The 23816-nt window shown below is 39.7% G+C and overlaps 1 protein-coding gene across 6 annotated transcripts in view; it reads left to right on the top strand.

The window, feature by feature from the left end:
- sh3bp2 (SH3-domain binding protein 2) overlaps nt 1-21858 on the top strand; it is a 29486-nt gene extending 7628 nt beyond the window's left edge. Inside the window, exons 1-13 of one of the 6 annotated variants that reach the window (XM_005725527.2) lie at nt 3845-4203; nt 15354-15493; nt 15607-15709; nt 16772-16889; nt 17091-17158; nt 17604-17689; nt 17785-17862; nt 17967-18639; nt 18826-18934; nt 19507-19562; nt 19838-19913; nt 20251-20310; nt 20422-21858. In XM_005725527.2, coding sequence (XP_005725584.1) covers nt 4100-4203; nt 15354-15493; nt 15607-15709; nt 16772-16889; nt 17091-17158; nt 17604-17689; nt 17785-17862; nt 17967-18639; nt 18826-18934; nt 19507-19562; nt 19838-19913; nt 20251-20310; nt 20422-20550 — 1800 coding nt within the window. In that variant the 5' untranslated portion in view covers nt 3845-4099 and the 3' untranslated portion in view covers nt 20551-21858. Of the gene's footprint in view, nt 1-3844; nt 4204-7130; nt 7186-13826; nt 14120-15353; nt 15494-15606; nt 15710-16771; nt 16890-17090; nt 17159-17603; nt 17690-17784; nt 17887-17966; nt 18640-18825; nt 18935-19506; nt 19563-19837; nt 19914-20250; nt 20311-20421 lie in introns of those variants that run through there. The other 5 variants (XM_013908905.1, XM_013908902.1, XM_013908906.1 and 2 more) reach the window with 5 other exon arrangements.
- The last annotated feature ends 1958 nt before the right edge of the window (nt 21859-23816 follow it).

Raw genomic sequence — 23816 nt, 5'->3', positions numbered from 1 at the left:
ATATATATAAAATATAAAAACATGCAAATTGTTTTACTAGCTGTGATCCAACTTGTGTGAAAAGGAGTGGTTTTTTTTGGGTTTTTTCTGTCAGCAGATGGCCTCATGATCTGTGTGCATAAACAGTTGATCATCTGAGACTTCAGACTAACTGATATGATGACCGCGTAACCTTAGCCGGCCCTTTTTGGGGTGGGAACTTGACAATAGTACAGACATTACACAAGGAGTGGCATTATTTTTAGCTTCCTCTTTTTAGGGTGTATGACAGTTTTGATAGCAAACCTATTTCAGTGTCTGGTAGAGGAATAGATTAAGATCATATTTTATAGCATCCTCATAAAAAAAGACAAAAATTCCCCAACATAGTGTGACCTCTTCTTTAACTCGTTGATTTACAGTCTTGCTCTGGGGCTTCTCACTTTGACATCGTGCTAACAAGCTGCTTGCTACGTGTTCGATTTGCAACTGATGCAGCTGCTATGATGGGCAGATATGGCCATGATACATGTAAGGAGCATCCTAACCTAATCACAAAGTGCAACCTGATACATTCACTTGCAGGACACTTTATTAGGTATACCAAAGTAGTACAGGGTTGGAGTTCCTTTTGCTGGAAGCGTTCCTCAGAAAGTTTGATCCATACTGACATGATAGCGTCAGACACAGTTACTGCAGATTTGTCGGCTGCACATCAATAATGCGAATCTCCTGTGCCAGTGTGAATTGCAGTGGGTAACAAATACACTAACATGCTTCAGAGTACACAGGCTCATGTTTGGTCCTGAATCAACACCCAACAAACCTCACCCAAGTGATATGACACACTCTAGTGGGTTTTTATTTTCTCACATTTTTGTATTCAGATATATTACAGAACAACTCACTGAACCCTTGATTGAGCCTAGCCTAATATACTTGTAAGTGACTTGTGGCAGCTTGAAGTAATGACAGAAAAGGGGACAGAAGAGGAGGGAAAGCTGATAGTGGAAACACAAATGCTAATACAAAACTAGGAAATGCACAACTGATACGAGACGTAAAGGAAAAATGTTTAAAGAGAAACTGATACAGGGCTAGTCATTTTTTAGAGGAATGACTTAAATAGTTCAGTTCTTTTTGCAATATGAACTCACTTCCAAGTAGTGTACAGGAGGAGTATGGTGGTTTTAGACATCATGGTGCTTCCTGTGTGTTCACGGTAGTATGTTGGGGGGGGGAAAGAAGTCAGAGAGCTGTCGTCTGGTGAGGTTTGTGGATTTAAAAAGAGGTGAACTTTCCAGACTTCTGTAGCCTACGATATAAAAGTTATTTTAGTGAACTAAAATACAAGGCTCAACCCAGCCTTGTAAAAAAATAAAGAAAATTCAAACTAAACTAAAATATAGACTATTGTTTTTATGTTAGTCTTTAAAATTTGTAAACACAATAAGCACGAGAATGTATTGAGGAAGCAAATGTTTAGTGAGACTGAGAAAGTCTGGGTTTAGGATAGAGATGCCTGCTCTAGTTTTAAGCTTCAAACTAAAAGTTAGGGCTGGATCAACTGACCCTGAACCACCCTGTAGCTTCAGTGCTACAAGCTCCGGCTGCTCGGGGGACTTCCCATGATGCACTGAGCCTTTTTCCTCCAAAGATCTCTTTTCTCACTCTCACCAGTATTTTGTGTTTCATTGTCAGTTTCTCTGTGCTTCTCTTTCCGCTCATCTTTTCCCTCACTTCCCAGTCGGTTGTAGCGCATTGGCTTCTAGTGGCAATCTCGTCCCCACCATCACCAAGTTTTTGCTGATGTACTCTAAGCCATGTCTGATTGACTGGTTTATTGTCACTGTCTAATATTTTGGGGTCTAGATCAGGGATGTCAGACTCATTTTGCAGTGCAATTGCAACACTATGGATATATACTCAACAGTAAACAGAAAAAACGATCTGTCAGCACGACTCTTCGAGAAATATCTGTGTAAAATAAAGAAATAGTTCTGGTAGCTTGTTGCCCAGTCTAATAGACCCTGTGCACGAGAAAATGCTAACTTCCTGGTTTGAGACCGGATGTGGGGTTGTACATTTCCGGTAGCTTTACTTTGCGGTCAATTGCTACTGCGAACATATACTCCAAAATCATGTCCAAAACTCGAAAACGGAAAGATCGCGTTAAGTTACAAAGAGCAGAAGGTGGGAACACTCACCGCTGTTGTGTCATAAACAATCTAATGATCAATTTTGACGTCTAAAGAGTTTAGATCGATCAGTTGTTTACATCACTCAACACAAGCAGAACTGCATCACTGCAGCAGAAGACACATCGTCCACATTCAGAAGCACATCTCTGTATACTGACTGGTCTTATGATTTAAACAGGCAAATGTTCAGCATTCAAACTACAGGTGAAGAATAGTCAAACCAGATGTTTCCCCCATTATGTCGATATCAGCTAGTCAAGTACACACCTACACAGCATGTTAACAAACCGTGAAAAAAGCCACACAAAAAATGAATGATTGCTGGTAAGGGTTTCTATACATTAGTATGTACGAAGGGTATGTTGTGACTTACCTTCAAAATTACAGCGGTCCCTCGCTATAACGCGGTTCACCTTTCACCTCGCTGTTTCGCAGATTTTTTAGTGCAAGTTTGCATGCTTTTTTTTTTTTTTACGTCACATTGTGTCCTGCGTCCTGATCGCTGCAGACGATCTCCTCCGTGACGTCTCTCCTGTACAGTACAGAATCGCTGCATCAATCGCTAGCAGTGTGACTCTGAAGTGCAGTACTGTATGTCCACGATGTCCACCAAATGTTTTGCTTTGTCAAAAAATAAAATTGGCTACTTGATTTCACCCATCGCTGGTTATTTTTAGAACATAACACCCGCGATAAACGAGGGACAGCTGAGAAATATAACATTTGAATCTCTTTTCTCTTTTGTTCTGAGGCGCGGGGAAAAAATATCGACAAGTCGATGAACATCATTTACAGACATATTGGGTAAATGCCCAAGACATCTATAAAAATGTAAATCGCCGCTTGATTCATTCATTTGCTTAACTTGTTTTGGACCGTAAACAGGGCGCGAATAGAACACCGGAAACAAAGCTCCCCACAGGAGTTTCCGCATCGGAAGTAGCATATGCTAACGTGCACATAGTCAATTCACAGAGAATAACCTTTTTGTTGTTGTTGACCCGTATTTTTAAAGATCAAAATTTATGCCCTCTTTCACTTTTTAAAAAAACGTCTATTAGACTGGATTCCAGTCTCTGTCGGCCCAATATTAGTCCCCTGGGCCTTATGTTTGCCACAGCTATTCTACATCATTAAAACTGAGTTGAAAGACATTATCAGTGACAAATTTATGCACTGCAACACTCATAGAACACTCGTTCTTCAAGCTTTCTGCCTAAGCTTATCTGTTTTATTTAGGCCTTCTTAGTCTTTTATAAAGTGCCCACAGGTCGGTTTTAAGAGTCAAAAGGAAGTTAGGGTCTCTTAGAATTACTACACACTAGAAAGTATCACCTGTAACCTCACAGAGGAACGGCTCTGTTTCAGTGTGTGTTTTCAGATGCATTCGTGTGTCTGCGTCCATGTGCTTGACCTCTGAATTGTTCCAGTCCTGTGCGACGGAAAGTCCCCAGGCTTCTTTCACAGGAGCTGGGTGTCCAAGTGTGTGAGCTATGTGTTTGCAGAAGTGTGGGCTACAAGCGGCAGCCTATCGCATGCTGTCTTTGAGGAAGCAGGAAGGAACATGCTGAAAGCAGTCAGCCAATGAGGTGCCAGAGCTGAAGGAGGAGCCCCCCTCAGGAAACGCTTGGTGGAGTATCAGGGGTTCAGATCATCAACAGACTTCCTAATCGACACAGCTGATTGTTCTCTCTGCTCATCTATCCATTTCTTTCATTATTTTTTGTTTTTTCTTTCTTCGTTAACACCTTTCTCCAGTTCCATTCATCTGCATTCTGTTTTCATGCTTCCACCCATAACAACTCTTATGATTTTGAATCTGACTCGATTCTTTCTACTTTGAGTCCATTCAACCGTATATCCGTCTCTCCACGTGGGTTGAAAATTATGGTGGTATATTATCCTGTACTGCCGCTGTCATGTCCGCCGACATGTCTGCTCCTTCGGTAAAGAAGAAGAAGTCGTTTGCACGGAGCTCCAAACCAAGCACCAGGATGTGTGTTCGGGAACAAAGGGACATCATGTAAGTTCAGACATTATCCTCACTGCTGGGTCTGACACAGCTTTTCTGGTATCTTTATTTTTTCACTGAACACGTCCTCACCAGCCTGAGTTTGGTGATCAGCTCTGAGACTCGTTTGAGGTAGTGACTATCTCATTAGTTGGTTTTTGTGTTTATCAAGTGGCAGATATCTGGTATTTAGTGGTTCTTTTGAATGATCTTGAGTATCATCGGTGGTCTCAGGTGTGCAAAACCACGCAAGTAAGAGTGAGGTTTGTACCATCTTTACTGGCTGCTGTTTGATCTGGTTGTCACAATAATCTAACTAATGGAATTTGAACTTGCGTTCTCTGCTGCCTGAAATGTGTAAACAGCAAATTTAAGATTTCCTAAGTGAAGTGCAACATTTCAGACTAAAGTACTGAGAAAAGTTAGAAGTCGGAAAGTCAAAAGCGAACATCTACATTTTTCACACTGCATTTGAAACAGATGAATTTTACAACTTTTCAATAAAACGGACATTAACTTGGCTTATTTCGAGCGATATTTATGAGGGAGTGAAAGTAGTACATATTGCACTTTTAGCACTCCTTGTCCCCGTGCAGTCAAAAAAAAAAACAGCATGGCAAGAGTATCAAGTAAATACTGGACAAACAAGATGTTTTAATTAATAAATAAAACAATCAGGAATAAAAAAAAATTAGCACTGATGTAATATTTTTTCCAGTAAAGCAAAAAGAAAAGATGTGAGAGAGTGTATGTTTGCACTCAGGAGCAGTGAGACTAGATATGATGTAACCAAGTTACAAAATACCATGACAGTACACGGCACATTAGGTCATGTCTTATTTTAGAACGCGCTGAGCTTTAGTAGGTATATTTCACAAGGTGAATGACAGACTTTACCCACTGAAGCTGTGGATATGTGTCCAGGATGTAAACAGCAAGAAAAAAAAAACACTTCCAAGTTCCAAAAAACTGAGTCACATTTTTGACAGATAGATGCTAATTCAAGATGAAAGGTCCACAGTGAGTGGCATTATTTGAAGAGTGATATATTAATGTATGAAAGCATTTTACCTGCTTCTCTGTTAGTAAGTTTTGTAAGGAGATTGGGGAGAGCAAGTTCTTCATTTTCATAATTTCACTTCTTGGAGACCTGAGCAGTTATTTTTGCATCTGAGATGTCTAGAGGTTGAACATTGCAAAACAAGCAAAAAATGCAGTCATCTGTTTTTGGTGTTTTAAAATTCACAAAACCTCAAAAACACATGTTTTTTTGGGGGTGGGGGGGGGTTAAAGCTGTTGTATCTTATAAGCTTATCCAGCTCGCTCTTGTCTCTGAGGTAATCAGGCAAGGCTTATTTATGCATAATCTGTCTTTTGATGCACCTGGTTATGGCAATAGTGAGACAGGTGTGTCACTCTCAACTTAGCATTTTTAACATGCAACCTGGGTGCATTTTTCTCAAAAGGGAGGTTTCTCCTGAGGCTAGCTGAGTAGTTTTTTTTTTGTGAAAGTAACCATCCTGACTAAAACTACAACCTCAGGACACGGACATCTGCGCCCACCATATCTCCAGCCTTCTAACACGAGCTTCGCAGGAAATGAAACTGTTCTCGCTCTGCGGCCGCCATAGCTGTGGCTCCAACGCCAAAGGAAACTTTATTCATAACAGGGGGGACATAGGAACATTTGACAAACCAACATTATCGTAAAACTATAAGAAACAAAAAGCAGTTCAGTACCCCACAGCTGAAGTTACCTACAATGTACACAAGTACACAACGTTTCCAAAACACATGTTCTCATTCAGGACAGACAGAAAGCATCTGTGAGACCAACAGAAATGATTTTGAAGGGAACGTGTTTTAATTTAAGGTTACCAGCAGAGCTTGATTTGGTTTCCAAACACAGGTGGTGGTGCAAAAAAACAAAAAAATAATCTGTGCTATAATAAGTATAACTTGCTTCAGTGCTCTATCAGGATTAGGAATTCAAGATTTGCGACTCTTTGTTGACATTATGCAAGCATAATGACATTAAGACAAAACTTCCTCTTAAATAACTTAACTTAAATAACCAATAAATATCCTAACATGATTAGAAATCCAAGATGCAATATATATTATTAATGTATTACATGTATGAGAGGCACTCATTCAAAAGGAGAGATCGATATTAAACCTTTTGTTCGCAAAGGTTAAAACTTCACCAAAATTCCAGTATAAGATGATTAAGAATTATTATGAACTGTGAATTATCCCATATGGAAAAGAAATAGTAAAAACATATATGATTAACTCATGAAAGTGGCCACTTTCATGAGTAAATCATATATAAATCATATAAGGCTTACATGATTTACTCATGAAAGTGGCCACTTTCTCATTACTTTCATATTTTTTTTTAGTAAGTATACAAAACATACAAGTTTCATTATATAATTTTTCAAGGGATCTTATATCTGTTTTCACTCTTGTATGCTTTTCATACAAGTTTCACACAAGACAGATAAAAACTTTATAAGATTTATATATATCTTTTCCATATAGGATGCAAAGATACTTTAATAGAGTCCAAGAGTATGAAAACAGAGCTAGAAATGGTGGTATCGTTATCATAAAATTTAGTATATAACAAAAATACAACATAGACAGTTGGGAATACTTTGTCGAGAGAGGACTGATTTACATAACATTATGCAGGAGCAACCAGTAACAGGGCTGAGCTACTGTAAAAGTTCTCAGTCATAACAAACACAAGTCATCAGTTATAAATCACACCAAGTGTGTTTGTGAGACAGTAAACTGTAAGAGAATGCATAAGAGATGAAGAGAAACGGGAGGGTGCAGACACAGAGGTGAGGCTGAAAGCACGTAGGTGTGAGGCTTTAAAATGAAACTTTCATGCCAACTTTCTTCAAAAACCAAAGTCAAAGCAGGAATGTTGTTGTTGCATGCTGAGGGGACAGAGGAAGAACGAAGCATGCAAAGTGTAATGTAAGTACTTGTATTTCCTGAGTATTTGCATCCAAAAAATTTGCCTGAATTCGTTACAAAAACTGGGCTAGCTGTAATCTATTGCTTTCACCTCTAAAAACAGGCGATCGATACTTTGCCAATGGCCCATGTTTGCTTTTAAAAAAGAATTTTATACGGTAAATTAAACCAAGTCTGTTAGCTTTGGTGATTTGATTCCTCAGAGAAAAATCCACTTTATTTGTCAGTGGAGATAAGCTTCCATGACGGTCATCAGCTGGGACCTCGGTATTTCCTCAGCAAGGTTTGCGTTAGAAAGAGAGAGAACGAGGAGACATTTACGGGAAATGAGTTCTCATTTTTCGACCCCTGCGTTGTGGGGGGAGGGTGGGCATGCAGTCAGACGGCAGAATCTCAATCCTATCTCTCTTCCTTCCTTTCATCCGGTGTACCTTTCTCTTCACCGCTTTTTCTCTTTCTTGCTAAATTACAGTTTGTAATTTGTTGCAAACGGCTACTGTAGGATTTTTACACTTTGAATCTTTCCAACTGAAGACTTAGACTGTGTGTTTGTGTGCATCAGTCTGAGAGGAATCCTTCCTGCAGCCGTTACAGAAGTGTGACGATGGTGTAGTTCCTGTTGAGTGGCACTGCCATATTTGGACACAGGAAGGAGTGATGCAGGTAGAGAAAGAGGACCTGCTTTTTACTATTTCAGCTTTCTATGAGCCCATCGCTGCAGGTGTGTGTGTGGAGAGCAAAAGACTTGTTTCTGTTTCTCTTCTGCTTTTCCAATTTTCCGTGTTAATAAAAAACCAAACAGTCCTACACACCGGTGGTCACTTGTTCTCTGAATTCATTTTACATAAAAAACCGAGGAGATGATACTGGAAAGGCCAGACATTTCCACAAGCTACAGTGCCAAAATTATACACAAAGTATTGCTTTTTGAAAGCTAAAGCTGTTCTAATTCTCAAACATATAAATCCAACTAGTTTTAATGTTTAAACTGCAGGTACAGGTCTCACACTATAGAGCACTGTAGAGCTTTTTATAGAAACTTCTTGACAGTGGTTGTGCAGCAACTCCATCGAATGCTCTTGCTGTTGGTGTCCGATTGAAAGCAGTTGTGCCAACCACTTTTGATCACAAGGTGATTGCACAGATCATCAACCGGCAACCTGTCTCCAAATGATCGTTTTTTCACTGACTGCACTGAAAACACTCATCTGCCAAGCGTCTCTTTGCAGTAGAGTAGGACTAGACTCTATTGGCTGCCAGCTGGTTGTATTCTGGTTCTGGTCTTGCAGTTAAATTGCCATTCTGCAGCAACAAGGTCACTATTTTTGGAGGAATTTCTGAATATCTGTTTAAAATCCTGGACTCTGAATGTAGTTAGTTAATTTGAATTTCTGTGTATGGAGATATGCAACAAATATGCGCTTTTCTCCAATTCATGACTATTAATTGCTATTTTGTCACAAGCAGACTGTATGTAGTTGCTAACTTGATCCCATTCACTTCTAAACTGATAGCTGACTCAGTCTTATTGCTGTTTTACTACCATGTTGAGACAACAAAGTCATTTTGTGTGGGGCTGGTTGAAGACCCAGCCCATCTCTTTAAATCAACCATTTCAAAATATCATTGCACACTTTTGCAATAATTTTGACTGTACCCAATCTACAGCAGCTCTTTCCCCTGTTAACACTAGTAGACATATCAGCTGAACAGCTAAAGATCTTAATGACTGGTTCTTTAATCCATTTTTAACTTCTTTCAACTGTACATACATTGGCTAACTTAATGATTGTAGATTTTTTCTTAAAATAATAGCTTTAAAAAAAAAGAAAAAAGAAAAAGGCACCTAGAATCGGTGGTTGCTCAGCATCTGGGCCATAAACCTGATGAAAGATCACACATGTCAAAAAGAAAAAACCCATCTTTTATTGAAGTTACAGATATATCCAGATTAAGGCTGGTTAGGGCTATTTCCTGGAAGTAACACATGATGGTGTTTATCAAACGTATTCTCAACTCTAAGAAGGTATCCGTGGGGAAAAGCACCAAGCAAATTTATAAGATCTGTGCCGTTAACACTTTAGCTGTGTTAATCATTATCACCTGGACAGCTTCACAGAAGTGAGTAAAAGAACACTGATGACTTGAGATAAACCCAAAGTTTCTATTCATGTGTTCACACCTGCAAAAAGTGAAGCTGAACTAATGGAGGAACCATTGTGGTCGGTCATAGGGGAGGTGCAGTGCACTGCAGACATCAAACACAGCACATTGACACCGTTTCCTGGATGGGACAATCTGCATCGGCTGCAGCTGTGTCAGCGGTTACCTGTGACCTTTGAGTCAGCCTGAGGTTGTGAGCAGTGAGGGTCTTCGTTATCTGGTCTAAGCACAAAGCACGCACTTTGCGTGGACATTGGTTAGCGGCGTGCTTTTTTTGTTGTAGACACCTGACAGCTGCCGAGATCTATGACACGTAGACAGTGATGGACTTGTGTATGCGTCTGTGCACATCTTAGTTTGATCTGTGGTCTGTGAATAAAATGATAGCTCACAACAAAAGAACGCAACAGGAAAAACCACACAAGCCTCTCCTCTAGTTGATTTTTGGTTTTTATAGCAGTTGTGTGTGCAGCTCACAAATCCAACTCCTATATTGCTATAAATCGGGGGATTTAGCTGCATTCTTTCCAAAGACCAGCAGGGGGTGACTCCTCTGGTTGTGTAAACAATTGTGGTTGTATAGAAGTCTATGAGAGAACGACAATTTTTCTCATCTGATCTATGACTGTCAACTCCTGATAGGTTTACGGCTTCTTTTGAGAATTAAATTTCTAATGTATTACTATATCATGCGGCATTTTGAAATATGGTCACCATTACAGTCAAACAGATAATAAACAGGATATAATTACTCATATGATACTGATATGTTGCTACTATCTGCATGTGCAGTGTATCTAGGAATGGCTTTTTTCGATATCTTTATATAACAAGCCTTGCAACACATCAGAAATGTGATTATGATTTTCAATCAAGTTAAACTACTGATTGAAGTCCCACAAGATTAACATTGCGCATTACATTCGTGGAACTTAGAGGTGTTTCTGTAATGGCTGGGGTCCGGTGTACACAAACACACAGAAACCCAATGAATACATTAGAGAGGGGAAGTATTCCTTCTCAGGTTTAATTTAAGGCTTTTCACATCCATGCTGGTGGATGCACGAGGCTTTTCAATCATGGAGTACTTTTGGCAGTAAAGGTTTTCTTCCCCTGAGCTGTGCCTTAAAGGTCCCATAATATGAGGATAAGTTAGGTTGAGCACAGAAAGCTTCTTCAATAAAAAGATCATGTTAAAGTCTCTGCATTTGTTTTAATTTATATTGTATCACTATAAGTTACAACTTTAACCCATTTAATTTGAAATCTAATGTCATCCAGTGGAACATACTGTGCTGTATTCTGTTAATTAGAAAGAGTTTGCTTGTATTCCTTTGCAACAGCACTGTTCTATGAGCTCACACAAACAGTTCCTAGGACTTGAATCATCGGGGGGATTTCCATTCGAAAACTGAACTAGTTTCAATTTCAATTTGAAAATGAACAGTCAGCCTGCTAACATGAGTCCACACATTACACCATGCAGCCTATAGTGTCTTCATGCCCTCTTCTGAGTTTCTTCAGCTTGCTGGAGAGCGTATCTGAGATGAGGACACGTTGTGTACGACTTGAATCGTTGGCCCGGCATTTCGTTGTCTTTGTCTTTTTCCTGCAGTAGTTTTTTCACAGTCATCTTCTCGTAAAGACAAATTTAGATGCTACGTGAATGATAGCTGGATTCTATTTACTTTTGTCACGATGTCTGCTGATTTCTACTCTTGATTAATTTGCAGGCATTGAACTAAACTTTAACTTCCATCTCAGGTGAAGAGCAAATAGGCACTGGCACACAGTTTAAATGTGGAAGATAATTTTAAACTACCGCTCGGGGCAGACATTGTGTTTGTGTCCAGAGAGGAAATGTGTTTGAATGTGTCTGGTATGTGGGCTGTGAGTCTCTTCCTGAGAAACAGCAGTTCTCTGATTAGCATCTCTTCAGGAACTTTAAAAAAGCAGTAGCTGAGGTGAGCGGGTTTGAAGCTAAATCACACTGCCTTTTTTTTTTTGTTCTTTCACGATGAACCCACGGCAAGCCCGATTGTATTTGGCAGAAGTTTGGTTTTTTTTATGGGGGTTTTTCTGGTCACCGAATTTTGGTCATTAAATAAGTCATGCAAGAACCACATGATGGGAGAAGCAAATGTGATATCAGCATCCAGAAAGCCTGTCAGCGTGCTGATGGGGAAACTTTGTGTTTCATTGTTTTACTTGTTAGGAAGTGATCTAATGCAACACTACTAGGGGAAATTCTTTTTTATTTATTTGGACAGGATTTCCTTTCCATGCCGTCTCTGCTCTGCTATATTTAAAGAATGTCTTCATTTGGATGATATTAAATATGATTTTTGAGAGCAAAGTTGAATTATTAGGCTAAGTTGAAGCAACCAAGTCAAGATGTGCTGATGTGGGCCACATTTGGGCCAAATATTCAGTGCTACCTGTGGGATTGTTTGGCTAACTGTGTGCAAACTATGCTACAGTGATGATTGAGTAACTTAGGTAACTTAAGTTTAGGTACCATACGAGGCTTATGGATGTTTGGATGCATGTATGTTTTGGTTTCTTTTTTAAATACAGTTTGACGGCCATGCAGATTATGAGAGTTGAACAAAAGACACAGCAAAACATGAGTTCAAGGAGAGAACTGCAGAAGAAACCAGTGGGGGTTTGGGGGGTTCGCTAATTCCCACAAATTCCCACTACTACTTTTGACTCTGATCTTTCTCCAGTGGAAAAAGAATTAACACATTTCCCAGAAAACATAAAGGTGTTGAGTACGCAGTCACATTGCCATCGTGCTGTTTCTGTCGTGAAGATGAGGACTTCATGAAATCCGTATCGGATGATAAGCGGCAGCTGACCTCACTCGGGCTGAGATGAGATGAAGTGCAGAATGTCTGGCGTGCCTGTTCGTTTGTGTCTGTGCTGAGGTCTGTATCAGATAGTTATCAGTAAACATTACATGGGCCCAGGCGAAAAACGAACCACGAGATAGCTTTGGTATGTCCTTTTGAAGTCCCCCCCACACACACAGATATGAAGGAGGGCAGACTGAGGTCATAAACAGGCTGAAGTTTCACCCTGTGATGTGTTTGAGGCCTGCATGTGTTATCAGCTAACAGGTTTAACTCCTTCCATCTGTCCGTGCAAATACATTTTGTTCTAGTTCTCAAAGTAGGCTACTTTGGTTGAATTATGACCAGGGTGTGGTGATGTGGAGCGGATCTGCCAGAGCGGGGGAGCTGCTGCAAGTCCTGGCAGACTTTGCCCTAACCACAGCTTCTTCAGTCTAAACTGTTGCAATATTTCTATTCCTCATCTTCATTATCAAGCAATATTGTTTAATTATGTTCGATCATATTCTCACCATTCAGAATATTCAGAGCAGAATAAATACATTTCCTCTAAATCTCTTTGGTATATAAGAGACTGAGGCTGATTTTAAATGATTCAGTTACCTGGTCACTAAAACATCTAACAGAGGAGGAGCTCTTATGCACACCCTAAATGGTGCTACAGATTAGAGCAAATAGTTCACTACATGAGCTGGCATGCTAATCGCTAGCATGTGTGACATATGTAAACATGCTAGCTGTGGTTAGTTGATTCTGACACGACCTACTTCTGTTTTTGTGCTCGCTATTTTGAGTGCAGTCAAACTAACAAGTGTAAGTGCATACAATATCCTATGATAAACCATGCTGTTGTGTTAGTGTTACCCAACACTTGCTAGTTGGCTAACAGCAGGTTAGCCAACTATCAAACAGTATGCTTGAATCAACAGTATGCTTCAAACAATGTCTTGGAAACCACATTGTCATTGGTTGAGTCAAAGGGGCCCACGTTCCTGCAACAGTTTGTTTTTTTCTAAAAACAGACCTTCAGAAATAAGCAGAGCTTTAAGTCGCTCTTTTTTTTTTATCTCCTGCATGTAATTAAATTTTACTCTAAAGTGTGGGGTGTTTATCCTCATTCATTCATCATCGCCTCACCTAGTTTATTTGAAATACTCTGAAGTCTAAAGCATAACACAAAAACTGACTTTGGCATGAGTCATTTTCAAGGTGTCTTGTTTTTTTAAAGCAGCCCTGCCAGGATCTGCGCTTCAACATCAGTAAATGAATGCATGCCCATTTAATTCTCAAGGTCTTTTTATCTCAGGGAAAGGGGGTGGATTTTGGCACCAACTAAATCCTCCTAAATACTTCATTCCTTGACTTCTTTCCAACTCAGGCTAGCAGATGCTGGTGATAGATGCTGGTGATAAACTGCAAGTTATACATAAACACTTTAGATCATGAAGTAATGTTTATTTTCACTACCCCCACCCCCTGTCTCTTTCTATCACACCCACATTTTTTTTTTCACATTACACCTTGAAGACTCAAAAAAGGACACAGGATGTTATGCATTTCCTGTGTGAACTAAATATGTGCCTTTGCCCATGCAAAAATTCAAGGTTCCTGTTACGTAGGTCCACCACCTTAGTCTGAGTGTCTTTATGAGTGAGACAGATAGATATCAGCAGAGGCCGTCAGAGAGAGCTGCGGCAAAAAGCAGAAAATAAGACAGACTTAAAAATTGGATGGCTAAATCGCCCTCAGTTTGGATTTGATGGGACAGTAAATGCCACAGAGGAAAGAAACAAAAGGTTTCTTGTTTCTATTATGGATATCCTGCCAGCTTTAGCTTCTACTATGTTAGCCTCCACAGTCAGCATACTGAGGAAGAACGCTGCCATTCAGATCTTCACCAAGAAGCTCAACAGGAGGTAGGCAACACCTGCATCAGGTGTAAGAGCAGGAATTTGCAGAAGAAAAGTTTTTGAAATTGACGAAAAGATGTTTCATTCTTTTAGTGATCTTTGTCCAGCTGTGGTGAGCTACCCAAGCCAGGCAGCATTTCCTGAGCAGCACAGTGGACACAGCATGGCTATAACTCTCCATCTGCTAGTCCACTGGCATGTGTCCCATTAGCAGTATAGAGTTTCATAGCACATGATATGTTATCTTAGTTGATCCTTCATTTCTGACAGTGTCACAATTTGTTTGTCTTTAGTTTGTGACTTTTGATTCACAACTAATGATTAGAGATTCCTATCCACACCAGACTGGTAGCCGAGCATTACTCATGTTACTACGGAATTTGACTGAGTAATAAATGTAATTTATTTTAGATTAACAGAAATGGAGTGAAATAGTCATTTTGTTTTACTCACTCCCTGTCATGACTGCTTATCCAGCAGTCATTAACTAACCGATTTTTAATTCTACAAAATAAATGCTGTTTTTTTTTTATTGATGATATAAATCATGAAATAATTAATATTTAATAGCTGTTGAGAAATGGTTCTGCTCAGGACTAGTTATTTGGTTTAGGTGTTTCCAGGACGGCTAATCTTTGGGCAAGACACTGAACCCCGAGGTTCCCCTGCTGCCTGCATAAATGTTGGAAAGCACTTAGGCTTGGATGAAAGCTCAGTATGAATGTGTGACTGTGTGAATGAGACTTGTCGCTGCTTTGAGTGCACAGCTGAGTAGAGAGGTGTTTTATGAGTACTAATTTGTTCATCACTTTATAATTCCACTTCTATGAGCGTTCACAGCCCAAAAACAGGCTTCGCCGTTGGATGTTTTGAGTGGCCGGTCTTAAGTCTGAGGTGGTCTTATCACCATCTCTGCTCCAAATATGTTTCAGGGTATATGGGAGAACAAATAAGTCATTTTTTGTTTTGTTATGAACTGCTGAGTGCCTTCTAGTGTTCTGTGTGAGAGCTGATGTAGCTCAGAACGTCCTCAAGCTAAAGGGGATAGGAAGCAGGTTTGCTAGCAGAGAGGATGTGGTCCTGCCTCTGTGCTGCCTCCTTGAAGCTACTTGGTTTTTGTTTGTTAGCTTATTTATGCTGGCGTTCATTTCCTTATTCATTTCTGCGATCTTGTGCGACTAGAGAGATTACAGTTTCACCTGACTGACAGAAAAATATTCTGTCCTTTGCTCTGCCGTAGAACCATGTCATCTCCAGAGATGTGCTGGCCGGTGCCAATGCGAGCCATTGGGGCTCAGAACCTCCTCACCATGCCAGGAGGGGTAGCCACTGCAGGATACCTCCACAAGAAGGGAGGCAGCCAATTCAGCCTAATGAAATGTGAGTTGAAAGGCAGACATGAAAGAGCAATATCCACTTACATTCTCATCACTGATACAGCACCTTTTACACCACCATGAAAACATTCTTAATACATATTGCTTGCCTTACAGGGCCACTGAGGTACATCATCATCCACAAGGGCTGCGTGTACTACTTTAAGAGCAGTACCTCTGCTGCACCACAGGGGGCGTTTTCTCTCAATGGCTACAACAGGTCAGTAGAAGACATTTTCCTACATAAATAAACATACTAAACTGCGTGCTTCGGGCTCAAGGGTGAAGCCTGTGCCAACGTCTATATATTGTTGTGTGAAGATTAGGTGCACTTTGAGGTTAATGATTCTGACATGGGTGTTACTTCCTCCTGAGCCGCAGAAACCCACGTGTTTTTTGACTACTGTGATTAGACTGTTACTCTCTCCTTTGGACCCATAATGTTTTGTATGCTTATTCGGGGCTTTATTATTCTGGGTCTCAGCCCCAGCGATGCTCACATCCCACCGGTTTAATTTAAGCTTTATTACAGCATGACATCTATGTAAATGGTAATTGTAGATAATAAGGTTTAATGCAGGAAAAGGTTAAGTACTTGCTTTAAAAATGGGCCTTCAGTACCGAGTACACCTGAAGCTCCAGGAATGTTAGACTTGAGATCAAGGGTATATAAAGGAGTGTTCTTAAAACTGAAAAGAACAAATATATGTAGATAGCTGGCCAGGCTGCCATCAAGAGAGAGGGAGAGGGAGGGAGTGTTTACAGTAGGCAGCTGTCAGGGCACCTGAAAAAGTCCCCAGGAAGCAACACTTAGCAGATAACAGCTGCCTCACAAAAAGTGTGGCAAACATCCCCATCAAAACATCGCTGTATTTAGATTCCCTCATGTTTGCTGCTTTGTGACATTTGATTGATGAAGGGATGGTGAAGAAGCTCAGGATGTTTCTTCAGGGCTTCCCCACAGAGAGTGATTGCCATCTTGTTGCATTTCCTAGTCTATACAGTATGTGTGAATGGGGCTTTAAGGAGGGAAGAAGGTTGTCTGATCCCAGCCTCAATCAATGCCAGTGATTCAGCAATAATTCAGACTAAAATTATTTACAACAAACTCCTTGATCTCTTTCATACTTATGTATATTACATCCAAATAAGGTTGTATTATATCAATTACAGGGGGCTCATTAGCAGCACCCAGGTGTTCTTTGTTGCTGTTATTGCACATTTCCCATGACATCAAATAATGTGGAGCACTAATATATCTTACATTTGTCCTCTTCTTCAGAGTGATGAGAGCAGCAGAGGAGACAACATCGAGCAATGTTTTTCCTTTCAAGATCGTCCACTTCAGTAAGAAACACAGGACGTGGTTCTTCTCAGCAGCCAGTGAGGATGAGAGGAGGGTAAGAGTACAAAAATTTGACCTCCCTGCCAAGCGATTTATTGAGAACTTAGCATAACTTTAGAGCCTGAGAAGAATTTTTAGTCTTTGCCTTTGTCTCGTATTATTTCAGTCTTTATGCTAAAATTGTTTGGGGTTTGTTTTAATTTAAATGCTGCAGTTTCACATTGTCACGTGTTGTATTTTGCTTGATGTCTTACAGAAATGGATGCGATACCTTCGGAAAGAAATAGACCACTATAACGACAGGAAAGAGTCCCACCTACCAAGGTAACCTCAGCGAACTCGGTCATATTTCACCACTCTATAAAATTAAAGATTATACATGCATTGTTGTAAGAAAACTACAGACATGGGACAAATAAAGTACTTAGTGCTGTGAAAACCCAAGTACAGCCTTACTGCTTCCATAGGAATTAAGAGGTAATAGCAGCCAGGTGTGGTCAATTAAATGCACAGTTAGCCAATCATCAGCAAGTGTGACCACCTCTATAAAAGCTGAAAGAAAAAAAATAATGGAAAAACGTGTCTAAAAATAATTTTATACCATTTATGCTTCATTAGTCATCTACGTTTTTCAGTGTGACCTTTTCTACCTAATTTAGATTTTTCTTGCTCGCGTACTTTCATTGAAATCTCAGTGAGCCTGCAGTCAATAAAATCCATTTTTTGGCATATTATTTGTTAATTATGTCTCCATCTTTGTTTGTGACAGTGACTCAGATTCAGATGCAGACAGTTTCTATGGCACAATCGAGAGGCCGATGGATGTGAAACATCTTGTTGATACCACCGAAATTAGTAAGACAGCAATAATGAATATCCATGGATAAGATAAAAGCTTATATGGCATTTGTGCATTAATAAATTGTTGCACCTCTTCTTTCTATGTGAAGATTACAGTGATGACGATGATGATGACGATGAGGAGGACTATCTGAAGCCAGACAGTGAATGTTCGCCAACATCTTCAGGTGACCACCTCATATTCTTTCCCTGTACGTATGGCTCCTTAACACAAAGATCTTTACCTGAAACAGGAAGCAATACTGACTCTCTCTATTCATTACCTCGTCAGGTCGACCCACAGGTCCACCGCCCTCTTACCCTCCTCCACCTGTGCCAATGACATTCCCCCACCATCAAGACTCCAGTCCAGGCCAAAAAAGCCTCCACCCTCCCATCCCATTACAACTGAAAGCCCCTACCTCTCCGCTCCACAGGAAACCTTCACCTTGTCCACCCTCTCCGTGCATAAAGAAGGAGTCTACCAAAGGCCCACCCCCACCTTTACCTTTTGCCCCTCACTTACAGAATCCTTTTCCTTCCACACCTCCACCTATTCCTCCCAATGCAAAGAAACCAGGCAGGTCAACCTCCGTGGGAGTAACAGCAAATGACAAAAGAGACTGGAGGCCTACGCCGTCTGTTTCAGTCCAGTCACCAGCTACTTTGCCCATCTGTGAAAAACTAGACAGGCTAATCCTAAATGGCCCCTGTCCCCCTCACTCTGGCGGGAGCCAGTCACTAGAAAACAGCTACCGCCGTAATAAGCCGAACATGCCGGTTCCACCATGCCCAAACACAAATGTATCTCTCAATCTAATGTCCTCCAGTCACTCTTCACACTCCCCGCTACCTAAACCTGGACTACTCAATAAGCCATCTATACCCAAACCTCCTTTACCTTTAGTAGGAGTCAAGCCATCAACGGCTCCACCCAGGCCCAAGTCGCCAGGAACACCGTTTCAGTAAGTCTGACTTAAACAGTGAAATTCAGGTTGATTTTTATGATCAAAAAATTAATTGAAAGGAAAACATCCACAATCATTCTAAAGCTGTCTTACTGACACTGTTTTGTTGGTTCATGTATAAAATAGGTATGTAAAGACAACATAAAAGTTTCCCTGCATCACTAAGGCATGTTTTTTCACCAGAAGAACATCTCCAGAGGGCCAGAGCTTCCGTTCCATCAACGACGAAACTGCAGATTTCAGGAGGAAACGAGACTCGACCGCGTACGACTCTGACGAAGACTATGAGAATGTAAGAGAGACTGAAATGATGTGTCAGCTGATAAAAATGCTAAATTACTGTGGAAATCCATGCTGCTTTAGATAACCACTTGTATCATCATGACTGAGCCCAGGGAAATCCCTTTTGTTTTAAAAGTCATTTTATCTGGGCTGCATATTAGTCTTTATGAACTGCCTTCAAAATTCACTAAAGCAAACGAAAAAGAAACAAAAATCACAGCATCAGCTGATTCTGAGGCGCTCAGGTGGGAGGAAGTCATAATCCAATCATAATAATCTCATTTTCTGCTAAAACAACTCTATTTTATGCCAATTTTTCAAATCATGAAGTTGAAGCAATTCAATTTTTATTAAACACTGAAACAAGATATTGAAATTTGAGCCATGCTTTGTTACAGGCAGTGCCAGGCCGACATGCTTATGATCTAAACTGTAGTATCTTTATGTGACCTGTGTAGTTATTATAACACACAATTTTGTTCTTTATGTTTCACTGCTGTATATCTGAGCAGAGATCTCAGCCTCGTGAGAGCCTAGTATCAGTAATGAATTGAGTTTAATCAGTTGTTTCTGTATCTGCAGGTCCAGCTGCCAGACTCTGTGTTCATTGATTCGAATGAAACCAGCTTCGTAGAAAAGTACGTATCTCACCTTTAGTTTTTACATTTAGCTGGAAGCTGAAACGGTTCTTCAGTAAACTAAGCAGTGCTGCTTTTTGTTTTTTCTGCCCTGTAGTGGCAAAACAGTGCATTTCTTTCTGCGTGTGTTTTTCTTTCTATGAGCCTCACTTCAGTTTTAACTGAACTACTACTACTTATTTAAGTGCTAAATTTAAAGTGACTTTTAACATGGGGCAGTTGCTTTATGTTTTCCTCTGATAACTCATAACCGGTGATCATTTTTCTGTTTGTAGGTTATTCAAAGAGAGTCCAACTCCTCCACAAGATGGACTGTACGCCATCAGAAAATCAGGAACCAAAACAACAAAGGTAAAAATAAATTTTAAAAAAATAGTTTCCAGTACAGCATAATGGAAATTTGTGTTACTGATAGATACTTAACATTACGTAACTCTGAAGCTCTGAAAGCTAATGATTATGATTGCCATATATGAAATATCTTTTGTCATTCTGGGCTGAAAAATCTATCTCGCTGCTGTAAAAGGTTTAATAATAATTGTAAACAGTAACAGTCAATATGATCTAATCAATAAATGTGTCCATTTTTATTTTTTACAGTTTGTGGGTAGACAGTATTATTTTAATAATAATAGAAGAGCTTCTGATATTTAGGCCTAAATAAAATCATTTTTGGTGTGTTATCCAGGTGCTGGTGGTGTGGGACATCAGTATAGGCAAAGCCAGAAACTACAGACTGTTTGAAGAGGTAAGAAACCTGCTGTTGTATTTTAGCTGTATGGTATAAGTGCCTATTATGTTTTGTAAGTAAGTTACAGGTCAGACTAATGCTAAAGCTTCCTGTTGGGTGTTTTGGCAGGGTGACTGTATATTTCTGGAAGCTGATTTGACCTTCCCCAATCTGTCTACACTGATCGAACACTACCACTACAGACCTCTTCCTCACCACGGCTCACTGTGTCTCCAGAAGCCCTACACAAAGACGTGAGGACTTTCACAGGCGGCTTACTGAACTGTAACTGAAACCAGAGGACACCAAAGCAGCTGAAATCAGTGCAGAAGACTGTGCACTGGACTGCACCTTAAACATGGAGAAAACTATACAAACTAGACTCTCACCTTGACAAATCTACACTCAGTGAGATATTTCCATCATGGCAAACTTTCTAAAAAAAAATCTACCAAGCTCTCTAAGGGATCAAGCATCTGTAAAAGGAAATCAGAAATCTGCTGCAAATTCCTGATGTTTCATGTAAAGTGAGCAATGGTTGTGATGTGTTTTGGCCACAAAGGGGCGCTGTGACACCAAATGCTAGCATTAAAAAACATTGATGTTTCTGCGTTGGCCTAGCAATGGTCTAACAAACTGTCTAGATTGTCCTCTCCCTCATGCCCTGTGACAGCTGGGATAGGCTCCAGCACTCCAGCGCATAGATAAAGGGAAATGGATGGATGGTTTACAAGTTTTGAAAATGATATAAAGTATAGCTTTAATATTGAGCTTAAATGGATGAGAGCAAGAAGAACTTTAATGATGCCAGCACAGAAGTTGAATAGTATTAAAAAAGTAATTCAGATAATTATTACATATAATTAATTAAGTTTAATTTTACAAATACATTCTTATGATTCTCAGTGACCATCTGTGCTCCTCATACCAACCAGAACACATCATCAGATATACATATTCGTATCGATCTCATAAGGATTAAGATAATTTAATTTGTGAGACTAAAAACGATGATGATGGAAACAATTCTTTAGATTTAAATGATATTCAGTCGTTCTTAAAGTTGGTCCAAAAGTAAACATTCAGTTCCTTTAATGCTGATAACTTGATTGGTTTGAATAGATTTCTGACTACCTGGAGGTACTGAGGTGTAAACGTGGATACTGGGACAGGCTTGCTGTCCTTTATCTTCAAAAAGACTCCCATCTGTCCACTTTGTCCCAAATGTGTCGTCCCAACCAGATGTAGCTAACTGATGCTCAAATGTCAAAATCATAGCAAACTATCAGCTTCATCTTTGTGCCATTTGCAGGCAAACGTTTTCCTCTGGGTGCAACGTCCAAAACTAGTGGCTGCGATGTATGCTTATCCGTGAGAACTGAATTAACATTAGAAAAAGTAGAACATTAGAGGCAGAAATGTTTTCTTGTTTCTTCTTTCAGAAATGAAAAACGACATACGACACTGTCGATAAAAAAAACTCCTTTATTTACAAAAACAAACTGATGTAATTGACTTTTTTGTGTATTTGTGTGTTCTGTTTGTACAGCACTATAAAATGTTCCTTTATATTTATATGTAAATATTATTCTAATTTGTTAAAAAAAAAGTGTATCTAAACTGTAAATATTCTGTTTTTTTACTTAAATATATTATTAGAGATTATTATAAAAGAAAACTTGGAGTGTCTCGTTCATAACACACAGCAACAGTGGTTAGATCCTGAATACATCACTAGTAGTTTATCCAGCTGTTCTCAAATACACTCACTTGCTTTATTAACTGAACTGTCTGATTCTCCCATTCTATCACATGCCAAAGGTGCTCTACTGATCTGAGATCTGGTGACTGGGGAGGTCAACCTTATATACTGGAGCACTCCCAGTACATCAGCAGTTTCTCATTTTCTCAAACCACTCAGCCATGTCACATTTAAAGTGACTTAAATCTCCTCTCTTCCCCATCCTGATGCTCGGTGTGAACTTCAGCAGGTTGTCTTCCATTGGCTTGTTGCCATGTAATTGGCTTGAATTTATCTGTTTAGATCATATAGTTGCTTCAGGAAGCATTCAGACTTTATATCAACGGTGTGAAAGTCACTAGGTACAGCCCAATTTGATTGTTAGTCAGTATGAACCGTTGCCTAATAACCTTTAAAAAGATACTGCCAAATCGTCCCCGTTTGTTTCACTGTAAAGATGTTTAACTACATACAAATCCCTGAGATGTCTTAAGAAAGTGAAGTGCAGTTTCGACAATATGTCTCATGTCTCTATGTTATGCTGAAATGTTTCGTTAATCTAAAGCAGTGGTTCCCAAAGTGTGGCCTGGGGGCCCCTAGTGGACTACAAAAGTAGTGCAGGTGGGCCTCAATAATAACAGCAATTCATTTATTTATATATAGAGAAAAAAGTGAATTAAAATGGTAACTGGGGTTGGTTAGTTTTTGATATTTGTCATTTGTCTGGCCTAAATTTACTGCTCTGTATTGAGGTTTTTGTCTCAGTGACAGGTGGGTCACACATTGGCCTTAACACTTTGCATATGACTGGGTAGCAACTGGATAACCAACAAACTGTGATTTTTATGGCTTTTAAATAAAGTTTTCAAGCACTCTTGACTTTGGGAAAGGATCTAAAGAAACCTGCCAGCACAGCTATTTGGGCTTACATTTGACAATATTGTAAAATTGACCAAACTAAATAAATAAATAGTTTTTCTGGACAGTTTTTACATTCTCCAAAGCAATCAGACAGGGTGGATTGAGCCATGGTTCCTGCATCCAGGCCTTATGTTTGACACCCCTGCCTTACATGGATAAAACAAGTATTGCTTATCTACACTGTAGATAAAAAATACTAAACTTTCAAACAGAACTGTTTGAAAGTTTAATAAAAAGCCAAAACTTAGATCTCTCATTCACAAAAGTACGCACATTCTTTGGGCAGCACATATAGCTTTTGGTCATCCTGACCACGTGAAGGTCTCACACATGTGGATTCAGGCAGTTTTTTTCATCCCGTTTCACAGATCCTTTCAAGCTCTATTAGATTGAATGGGAAGCCTCTTTGAACTGCTGTCTTCAGGCCTCACCACAGATATAATATGAGGTGTAAGGCTGGGCTTTCGCTGGATTTTTCAAGGGCAAGGAGTGACTTGTCCTGGCTGTGTGCTTTGGTTTGTTTTCCTGAGATGTGAATCAGTCTTTACATACTGTATATACATATATGAATATGCATTCAGATTTTATTTGAATGCAGTCTCTTTTTTCTCATATATTCTCATTTTATTAATCACGATAACCTTTATAAACTGTTAACAAACTGTTTTTTCTGTTTCCGTTACATGTGGTAATCATTTGGGTTTAGTGGGGAAGCATCTATCAGCTGGTACATCTCTTTTTTAATTACAAATTTCTTGTGAGATCCCCAATTAACTGACAAAAACACTGGAAAAACTCTCCTTAGAGAATCACCTTCTGTCTCTTCACACACCTATCACAAGTTTGTCATCTTCAGTGTAGC

The sequence above is a fragment of the Pundamilia nyererei genome, unplaced genomic scaffold (assembly GCF_000239375.1).
Source record: "Pundamilia nyererei isolate P.nyererei 1_Seehausen unplaced genomic scaffold, PunNye1.0 scaffold00016, whole genome shotgun sequence".
Classification (NCBI taxonomy): domain Eukaryota; kingdom Metazoa; phylum Chordata; class Actinopteri; order Cichliformes; family Cichlidae; genus Pundamilia; species Pundamilia nyererei.
The sequence above is the reverse complement of the archived record's forward strand: the minus strand, read 5'-3'. Positions and strand labels throughout refer to the sequence as shown.